This window comes from Parambassis ranga, chromosome 1 (assembly GCF_900634625.1).
Source record: "Parambassis ranga chromosome 1, fParRan2.1, whole genome shotgun sequence".
In the NCBI taxonomy this organism is placed as follows: domain Eukaryota; kingdom Metazoa; phylum Chordata; class Actinopteri; family Ambassidae; genus Parambassis; species Parambassis ranga.
Window position 1 is genome coordinate 4,713,823 of NC_041022.1, and position 10,560 is coordinate 4,724,382.

The 10,560-nt window shown below is 51.0% G+C and overlaps 1 protein-coding gene across 4 annotated transcripts; it reads right to left on the reverse strand.

The window, feature by feature from the left end:
* aftpha (aftiphilin a) lies at positions 1–10,433 on the reverse strand. 4 transcript variants are annotated; one of them, XM_028402640.1, is made up of 10 exons: positions 10,110–10,433; positions 6,576–8,164; positions 5,267–5,448; positions 5,051–5,180; positions 4,615–4,671; positions 4,416–4,538; positions 4,277–4,337; positions 3,831–3,914; positions 1,423–1,546; positions 1–1,144 (listed from the first exon to the last, which is right to left on the reverse strand). In XM_028402640.1, the coding sequence occupies exons 2-10, from the start codon at positions 8,130–8,132 to the stop codon at positions 1,003–1,005; spliced, it is 2,460 nt and encodes an 819-aa protein (XP_028258441.1). In that variant the 5' UTR covers positions 8,133–8,164; positions 10,110–10,433; the 3' UTR covers positions 1–1,002. The 4 variants fall into 4 exon arrangements, with proteins under 4 accessions (XP_028258441.1, XP_028258433.1, XP_028258461.1 ...); XM_028402632.1 differs by having other exon boundaries at positions 4,277–4,340; XM_028402660.1 differs by lacking the exon at positions 3,831–3,914.
* Positions 10,434–10,560: the final 127 nt, after the last annotated feature.

Here is a 10,560-nt window from a genome sequence, read left to right on the forward strand (position 1 = left end):
GTTTTCTCTTAAATTATTTTAATTTCTTGTGTACACTAAAAGTCAAATTTACACACGTAGTCTGAAAAGAACCTGGGCATGCACGATAACCTTTTGACAGGCTCTTCAAGTGATTCAGTTTTTTTCCATAGGAATTTTCCCGTACATTTTACAGTCCATAGTTTAACTGTACACAGTCTAAAGCCACAGTGAACTATGATTACATCCATTTCATCTTTACAATGTGCAAAATCCTCCCGGGCTGACAGTAGTATGAGCAACAGCAACAACAGAAAAACGGACACATGGAAGCAGAAATTGGTCCCTTAATTCCCTTCTGAGGAGTCGCCCTTCAAAGCTCAGAAACTCTCAGTGGTTTGAAGCTAAACGTCCCATTTTTACCCCGAAAGCAATGAAAGATAAGGAGGGAGCGACGGGAAGTGAGCGCCTCCACAGCGCCTGCTCAGTGGGACATGAAATCCTGTGACGTTCCAAATCAAAGTAAAAACTGAGGGGACAAACATTCAGCTGGATTCTGCAGGCAGTGTGGTTTCAAGTCCATAAAAATATATATCTATATGGATATACAGATATATAGGTATATATAGAGAGATTTTATATAGGTTTATAAATGTATTAGATGTCTTAGTCCTCTATATTTGATTCAAAGCTGCAGCCGTGATTCCTTCACACACAGACGTGGACACACTCCCACCATGACGCCAAATCAGCCTCAGAAATCAATAAAAACGAACATTTAATCCCTGATTATATACACACACACCTCTAAAACCCTCTACAGATATCTGCTATCCCATCACTGTGCTCCGCCCCTCCACACGGCCAGCTGTGCCCCCCCCCCCCCCCCCCCGCAGTCATAAACGCTTCACTTTATGTGAAATAACTAATGTTAAAACAGAGGCGGAACGCAGCGAGAGAGCAAACAGGAAAAGAGAAGACCACAACTTATTAAAACAGGCAGGGTTAAACTGAAAGGGGGCAGTCTGTGGAGGGGGCAGGACTTCAATCCGGTGTGGCGTGGGAGCCAAGCGGCGTCAGCGTGGCGGGGAACATCAGAACCTTGGCCTGCATGAAGGAAAGATCGGGCAGCGCGGCGATGACTTTGGCAGCCTCCTCGCTCAGATTCTCGTCTTTCCTCGGCTTCCTGTCCAACAGAAGAAGACACACAGCTGGTCACATGGTTCTAATCACAGGAGCTACCAAAGAGAGCACCGGCAGGTCTGAGGGCCACAGCAAGCTCCATTCATGCTTGATCATGTTATATTTGCACGTATGTCCTCAACAAACATTTGAAATGAACTCCTTAACACTGATCAGCCCCACACAGACACCTGACGCTGCACGACTCCGCCTGTGGTGGAGCTTACAGAGGCAGAAATACAGAACCATACATGAGGTTTAAACATCTCTGTGACCTCTGACCTGGTCGAGGTGCTGGTCTTCTCCATGGTGGACATCAGGCGGGCAAAGGCGTCTGCCACACGACTGCTGGAGCTGCCCGGTTCCAGCTTGGAGGTGGTCAGCTCGTACAGTTCAGGGTCCACGCCTGAAAGGAGAGCGGTGGTCACATGAGCTGAGAGTCAAACCTTTTCCTCCACCTGTTCTCCTGTTCGGAGTTCATTCTGTAAGTTATTCAGAGAAACTGATGACGGAAAATTTGCAAGAGTTTAAATGGAGGCAGCTGGACTCAGGGATTGGCTGCTCGCCTGAGTGGCCTGGATGAATGAGAGCATCCACAGATATATGACAACATAACAACAACTTGCCTCGTTACAACTAAATGTCATTAAAACAACAGCGAGTCAGTCAGACACTCTGCCTCAGATGAGCCTGGTGGGGGTGCCATCTGCTGTCTGAACTGTCTGACACAGATGACCATGAGTCTCAGAGATGGTGCTGCAAAGACCTGACTTGTACTCACTCAAACTGGACTATCACATTAAATAAAAGTTATTGATCCTTACAGGTGTAGTTCAGCAGGATCATCTTCACTAATGAACTGAAGCCTAAATATGATCACCAGAAGCTAAAAGCTCAAGCTGGATCCATACTCCATGAGAACAGAGAACTCCCTCCCCCCTGCAGACGTTACGCCCACAAAATGACATCATTTTTCTCTCGGGCCGCCCGTTGTGCAGCGCTCTCGGACACATGGCCCGGGCAGAACTTTTTCTCTCAAGGCTGTGCATCAACCATGCTGTGATTGGTCGGAATTTATTGTGGGCGTGATGAATGTGGTGAAGCGCAAGAGCTTCTTCAGGTGCAGAACACACAGACAGAAGGAGGAAGTACAACGACGATGGACAGTTTAGATGAGCAGCTGGCAAACAGCTCCTGGAAGGAGAAACACGGCGCACAGAGGAGAGCGTCTGTCCAAAAGGTGGCGAGAAAAATTAATCCCAGTATTGATCACAGCGTTACAGCGGCTGGATGCACATTAAACACCGGGAGACGGGATGTATTATTGCAGACAGTCATCCACACGTTCACAGAATTAAACTCACACAGACCAGAGGTCTGCTACAGTCAACTACACTGATCTTCCATCTATTGTCATGCTGCACGCCCTCTGCCCTGAACATTATCAGCTTGTTAGGCCAGGTAACCACGACTGTGCTCACAATTTTCAATTGCATTGTCAACCTCGATGCTGCGTAGGAGGGCCGTATGAGGAGTTCTGCACACACACGTTTCGCGGAGTATGGTACCTCCGTGCCGAAATGAACTTTTTTCCTCTTACCACCCGTGGAGTGAGTTCTCTGTTCTGGTGGAGTATGGAACAGCCTTAATGCTACACTAGAAAGCAGCTACAGCACGCTCACATGACTACACCATCAGCACCACCAGGTTCCCCGCTCTGACCTCTTCTACAGCACAGACACCTGGAGGAGCTTTAATGACCTCGTCTGTAGTCCCATGTAGCCACTTGTTAGCATGTAGCCTTTGTTCAGACAGTAAACAAGCATCAGTGGGATTTACAGAATCAGATCATATAGAAGAGTCATTCTGCTTAACAGAGGTGTGTCTGTCTGTCCTCTCTGGCTGGTGAGGGCGTGGACTTGGGGCAGCTGCCCGCAGTGATCCATCAGTGACCGTATCGACCCTGCATCATCTACATTCATACTTCCCCCAGAATCGAATCACACAGAAAGGCAATAAATACGAGATCCGTTCACTAACCAGATATGACCTGTGTGCAGGACTAACTTCTGGAGCTCTGTGATGCTCGGCTGCATTCCAGATTCAGCTTTCTCTCTCTGAATTCTGAGACGGCAGTAGGAACAATGATGCCTTTCCATTCAGCATGCAGACCACATTTAACATTTGACAATGAAATGAACAGGCTCGACACAGAAAGCACACTCCGAGTGTAGCTGGGCCCCGGAGCAAAGAAGTGCGAGAATCCCTGAGTTACCTGACTTTTCCCCTCGGGGATCAGTAAAGTGTCTATCTGCTGCGGGGCTGATTAAAGCAGTAACAGGAACTCCTGACCTGTGTGAAGAGGCACCAGAGCTATGACCACAGCACAGTGACCTGTCACTGAATAAACAGCCCCTGGACTGACAGGGCAGAAATAACAGAAACTACTGAATATTTCCCTGAGTGGAAGACGCTGTGTTCTGCTGTTTGATCAGATAACTCAGGCAGCAGGGCTGTGACCGTGCATGCTTTCATGTAAATACATCACGGCTGCAGTCAGCATCCCGACATGAGAGCCCACACCAGGCAGGGTTCATCCTGTGGTCAAACAGACTGTTGTAATGAACAAGAGGAAGAGGTGGGAGGTTAATGCAGGGGTGAGGAAGAGGAGGCCGTGAACAGCTGCTGACCTGGGATGGAGGGAGAGCTGGTGGAGCCTGACTCCTCTACAGGACCAAAGAAATCCAGGTTTAAGAGAGACGAGCCTCCGCTGGCTGCACAGCCGGGCGGTCGAGGTTAACAGAGAGAGAGAGAGAGAGAGAGAGAGAGAGAGAGAGAGCAGAGACATGCAGCAGAGTCAGTGATCAGAGGCAGCTACATGTTAGATGAGCAGCTCATACACTCAGTGAGGGAGCTTTAACCCTCTGAACCCTGACCTGTTCACTCCATCATACAAACTTTATGATGACTGTATGAAAACAAGCCCAGGTGTGTGTGTTAGTGTTACATCTGATTGGCTGTTAAAAAGAAAGGTAGCGTCTACAGACAGCAGCTATCAGCAAACACTACACGAGTTAAAGAGAGTGAGAGGTAGATGGGATGAGAAGCGGGTGGGTCCAGGGTGGGGCTCACATACCGTCCAGGGGGTTCGTAAGGCCACTGCTACTCCAGTCAAACTGGATGGGTGGGAGCGCCTCCTGCTGGAGGAAAGAGCAGCAATGAGAGTGAGAGGAGGTGAAACGTGAGCGAGACATCAGAAGGAGCGCCTGGCCCACCTGCACCGCGTCTGAGGAACAGGAGCTCTTCTCTGCAGCTGCTGCAGGCGCCTGGGCGATGGAGGCGATCATCTCCGCAGCAGAGACGGGCTTCACAGGCTCTTTGGTTGGTTCCAGCATCCCCTGCAGGCAAACACCCAGCAGTGCTGTTATTCTATCCAGCCATGAGTGACAACACTTCCTGTGACAGCAGACTCACCAGGCTGGCAGCGTACATGGGTACGATGACGGGCTGCTTCTTCTGCCCCGTGAACAGCTGCACACAAAAAGCTCAGTGTCATGTCTCACACGGTCAACACACAAAGACCGGAGTCTGTCTGTTTATTCATATGAACATTTCAGCTTCAAATATCAAATATTTTATCATACATCTTTTAAAAAAACCTCCAAAATAAAGAGTTCACACTAAAACACTCCTCAGCAACCAGCAGGAAGCCATGATGGAGTCACATGTGAGCAGCAGTCACATCACCAACACTCAGAGAGTCTCTGTCTGACCTGCAGCTTTCTGCACACACACACTCTGACTGCTCTCTGACTGCAGACAGGATGGAGCTGACCAATCAGAGCACACCGACTGATCATGTGACAGGAAGAAGGGTTATAGGGTTAATGACTCAGGTGTGTTGACTTACAATGTTGCGGGTGTCGATGCCCAGGCAGCAGAGGAGCGCCTTGTTGCAGTGGGAGCCCCCCCACTGGTACCTGAGGCCAAAGGCCTCGTGGACATCCTGAAGCTGCATCCACACGTCACCACAAGCCGACCTGCACCAACCAATGAGAGAGAGTCAGGACCTCACCACACAGTCATCAGTCAGTGACTGTCTGCAGCCTGTTCCCTTCCTACAGACCTATGGCAGGGTGGCTGCTCCTCTTCCTCAGCCCCAGACTGTGTTTCTGATGGAGGCTCCAGCAGAATCTTCAGAGACACCACCTGTTCCTCCTCCTGCTGGTGCTCCTCCTCCTGGTGTGGGGCGGCAGCATGAGGAAAGCTGCTCTGAAACAGCTTCTCCAGCCTGCTGGACAGCGCCGCCTGCAGAGAGCACAGCGGCTGATCACTGACAGTCTGAACTGACTCCCCATCATCAGGCCCAGGAAGAAAGACAGGCTGCTGCAGAAACCAGCACACCTCCACCCATCAGACCTTCAATGTCCTTGACTTCTACACACAGACCCCTCTCCCTGAGACAGACACAGCTGGAAGTTTCTACCACAACAATCATGTTCTGATTAGCTTCAACAGGCCTCCTTTCAGGAGAATCGGCAGATCGCCCTCTGCTGGAGCACAGGGCACATCACAGCTGCTAGAGGCTTTAGGTAGGTAGGTGGGCTTAGGTACTGTATGGATCCCCGAGGGTGGATTCAGGTATATTCAGACTGTGTGTGTCTGTCTGTGTCTATCCGTGTCTGTGTGTGTGTGTCTGTCTGTGTCTGTGTGTGTATGTCTGTGTCTGTGTGTCCGTCTGTCTCTGTGATAATCTGACAGGAATGTGGCTCATGTACCTGACCAGGTCACATTCCAGGGGGTGGAGCCTGCAGCCGCCTGACATCTCATTACAAACACAGTGAGCTGCTGTGACTCAAACAGGAACTCTAATGGAACTTCCTCCTTTGGTTTGTGGAACTTCCACTAATGTTGTGTGTGACTTCAGAGGTCATTTATTCTCTGAACACTGTACCAGACAAACATTCAGGAGGATCCAACACAGAGTCCTGCCTGAACACCTCTCACCTCATTTATACTGTTAAAGACAGAGTCATATTTCTCTCTGCATGTTTTCGAGAGCTTAAATAAGAGCGGCAGACGTGGTGTGACAGGTGTGAAGGATCTGCTGACACCTGGCTTTTGATTATTAGATGAAAAACAAGATGAGGCAGATAATCGTCCATGTGCACGAATGAACAGTCACATCATGAAACAGACCTGAAGAATCAGTCTGTCTGGAAAAACTAAGATTTACATGAACTCTGTTATCCAGTGTGAAAATCAAGCAGTCATGTTTCCACAGAGGACACAGGTGGAGTCGCTGCCTGTGACCTGAGGCTGTGTACCTGTAGCAGCCCCGTGCTCTCTGTCGCCCCCTCTCACCTTGCTTCTACCTTCTGCTGTTCCTCACCTGCTGTGCTGTAAACTGGTCATCTGACCTGCACGCTGCTTACCGACTGTCTGGGTGTCCTGCTGCTCTCCTCTGTGACTGCAGCAGCCTCACTTTGGGGCCGCTCCTCCTCCTCCTCATCCTTCCTGGTGTCTGCTGGGGGAACAACACCTGGTTCTGTGCTAAATGCCGCCCAGGACTCCCCCCCATCCTCCTGCTGCTCCCCAAAGGCGCTCCAGCCAGCATCCACCTTGCCACTTTCTGCTGAGAAATCCCCATAACTGTCTGTGGAAGGGAAGCTGGGGACCCTTCCTCCATCCTCCCCATCTTTTTCACTGCTGTGAAATCTCGGGGAGTTGAAGTCACCAAAGTCATCATCCTGCTCAGCGCTCTCTGTTTCTTGAGCAGGTAGTGACCTGCTCTGATCCTGCTGGACATCCAGATGATCAAAATCCCCAAAGCCCTGACCGCTGAATGACCCGGCGTCTCCAAAGTCCCCAAAGTCCTCGTCGTCTTCAGCCAGCTGGCTGTCATCGGCGGGTGTGGTCGTCTCCCCCTGGAGGGGAGGGGAGGGAACAGAGCCGGTGGTGCTCATGTCACCATACTCCTCCAGAGCGTCGGTGGACAGCGGACGGCCAAAAGATGTCTCAGTCTCCGTTTCTGTCTCCGTCTCAGTTCCAGAGCCCCTCTCCTCTGACCGGCCCGCCCTGTTGTCTGCAGCAGCGTCAGGTGAGAGGTCGTTTTCACTGCAGTCTGCAGAGTCTTTGGATTCACCCCTGTCGGCTACACCCACGCCGTTCAGAGTGAGAGGTCTGTTAGTGCAAACTGCATCTGAGGCCGCATCCCTTTGTTGACAGTCCACGTCTGCCTGAGAAACCTGATCTGTGCTGCACAAGCCGTCTGGGGTCTCAGCAGGGACGCGTCTGGAGTTGGACGTGCTGGGTCCAGTTCTGTTTGTGTCCCTGACACTGTCCTCTGAAGTGGTTCCCTGCTCAGTGTTACAGTGCTCATCGTGACAGGCGGCCTCCGGCGAGCCGCCCCCTGTCACACTGTCCAAGTCCTCGTCTGCCGTCTGGCTCAGGTGTCCTTCAGCATTGGAAAAAGCAGCAAAGTCAGCAAAATCGTCCTCCGGGCTGCCAATGGGGATGCTGCCCACTTCCTCAGTGGAACTGCCTTTTATGTGAGAGTGGACAGAATTCTGTGAGGATAGGCTTCCCTGAATGTCAAAGGCTGCAAACCCATTTGTTAGCACCTCTGTGCCTCCACCGTTGCAGTCGGCGGTGTCGCTCACTGAGAGATCCAGGGTGACTACCTTTTTCCTCTCAGTTCGTTCTGAGGACATAATTCCATTGGCCATGGACAGCTCAGCGCTGTGGGGGCCGCCAGAGGAACCGTGGCTGAGCCCCACCATGCCTCTGTTGTTCAGGAGCTCCGGCGGTGAGGTGGCGGTCAGAGCTTGAGTCTGGTTGAAGGTGGTCGGGGTGTCAAACTCTGTTAGACTGATACTACTCGGGACTCCAGAGAAGGTGCCGAAGTCTCCGAACTCCTCGTCCTCCTCGTCTGCCCCGTCCTCCATGGGAGGTGGAGAGGAGGAGTACATGCGGATCACATCAGGCTCCATGACTGGCAATCAACGAATCCTCCAGGCTACACCTGCCACAGAGGGAGAGAGAGGAGGTCAGTGACAGACGAGCCGCTTCACAAACACACAGCGTACATAAAGACAGGTCTCCGAGCTCCATCTATCTAGAGCTATTACAGCACTGAAGCACTTACAGAACAAAATGGTGTCGACCTGACAGGAATGAAGTTGAAATGAGTGTGAGGGCTGTGATTAACCTGAGACAGAGCTGTGACAGGTGACAACAAACAGCTGGTAGAGGAGGCCTTCTAACTTTAATCAGTCTGTGATGAAGTGAAGTGTTAACCATTTCATTGATGTTTGTGCTGCGAGTCCTAAAACCAGCAGAAGATCCTGAGGATCTAAGAGATAAGTCCAGGAGCACCCTGCTCTCAGCTGATATCTCTCTGATGTATGCCTCTCCTGGCCTTGGGTTCCTACTCAAACTTCCTTTTAATTATTATCAAACACACAGAGGGACTGAGAGAGACTGTGGTCTCAGCTGGTCTCGGGTGATATAAAGTAGAGAAGTCCTGGATTAAAATGATTATAATCCCTTAAATGATCAAACAAATAAAAAAAAACACCTTTTCAGCTTTTAAATTAAAATCAGCAGATGAGCCGACCCGAGGAGTCTAACAGTCTGACCAGGGTCACACCATAAAAGAATAAGATGGCCTCAAAGCCTGTGGACCTGTGACAGGCTCTCACCGAGGCTCCTCCAGGACACAACGTGTTTCACATCAAGCATGTAGAAGCATTTCAGGTTCCACAGGAGACAGACCAAAAACAAGGAACTGGCACGGAGGTACACACCCTCCATTCAGGCTCCAGCTGAGAGCCAAGGTGAACTGACTATCACATAAAAATGTATTCCTTACTTGTAACGGTTAACCAGCAGACGTAATCTAAAGGAGACCTGAATAAATGACCTCCAGTCCACAGTGTAGTGACATCATTTGACAGCAGTGAGGACTGAGATGTATTCCTGAGTGTATGTGTGCTAAAATGAGTTCAATAGTATCTGTGAGAACTCAGTGCATTTCATGGCGAACAGGGTGCATCTGCTTTAAAGTGCAGATCGTTCTGGGTGAAGAGGGGCAGGAAGTGGAGGACACTGTTTACACCATCACAGCGGTGGGTGGAGTCTGCAGCCTGAGTTTGCTTTGTTGGCTTTATCTCCCAGCATACCTGGGGACAGGTACACCCAGGCACCGCTGGGCTGGACACGTCGGTCCAGAAGGACCAGGTGATGCTGGGTGTTTGAGCAGTCCCTGCTGCCTCAGTCCGGGCTACACACACTGACAGCAGCTGTTAGCTGGAAGCAGCAGAACCTGGAGTCAGCCCGCACGCTGGGTCCTTCACAGACTCCACCCGTCAGCCTCTCACTTCACTTCACACTCAGAATTCAGACGTTTCGGACACTTCTTGTGGAGTTTGTCAAGTTTCACACATTTCTCTGACATCGCCAGTTAAATAAAAGCTAGGGGGCTAACGCAGCTAATATAAGAAGCACCTAGTTAGCTTGGCAGGCTAACAGGCACCTCGGCAAAAATGAGACAGCTGCGGACAGTGGACAGAAAACCAGACGACTGCTACAAGAGAGTAAATGCAACGTTAGCATTAATAAGAAAGCGGCTAATTAATCTGTGAGGCCGAAGCACTTAGCTGAGCAGCAGTGTAACGAAAGCTAACTTAGCTTAGCTTGCTTAGCCTAAATATTTAACATGAAGCCTACGTGAAGTGCCCATGATGCTACCAGTATTGTGTCCTTAGTTTGTCCCCACTTTACCGAGCCGTTTAACGGCACCCTTTACACACCGAACCCCGACCCGTAGGTAGATGAGAAGGGAGCTACCTCGGCTAACTACGCAGCTAGCAACCACCAGCTCCTCTGACGATCCAGCTAGCTTTAGCTTTAGCCGTAAATCCGGCTGTTTGACAGCAGGTGTCTCCGTCAGAGGAGGACAGTCTCACCGTAAGGAGCTGTCCGCTGATGTCCATGACTCCGTGAAACGCGGTGCTGTCCACAGGCTGAGAGCGGGACGGCTGGGGCTGAGGGTTTGTCAGCCGGCTGCTGCTGCCTCAGATCACCCAGCATGCACTGCTGTGACAGGTCCCGGCTCCGCGCGCTCTGCTTCCCTCAAACTTTCCAGGTGGAACAGGTAGTTCAGAGCGCGCGTGGAGGCAGGAGGCGCCGCTGCCCGCGCAGAGGTGCGCGCAGAGGTGCGGAGGTCCGAGTGTCGTCACCGTGAGGCCGCTGGCTCGCAGACCCACGGATCCACGGACACGGTGAGAGGAGGGCTGTCGCTGCACATCCCGGTGACGCCAGCAGGGGCCCCCGGGGGCGCAGTTTCTATAATCAATGTCTGATTATTATATCACTTTGCAGCAAAGATACTCCACACAACGATGCAGTGGTGTTGCA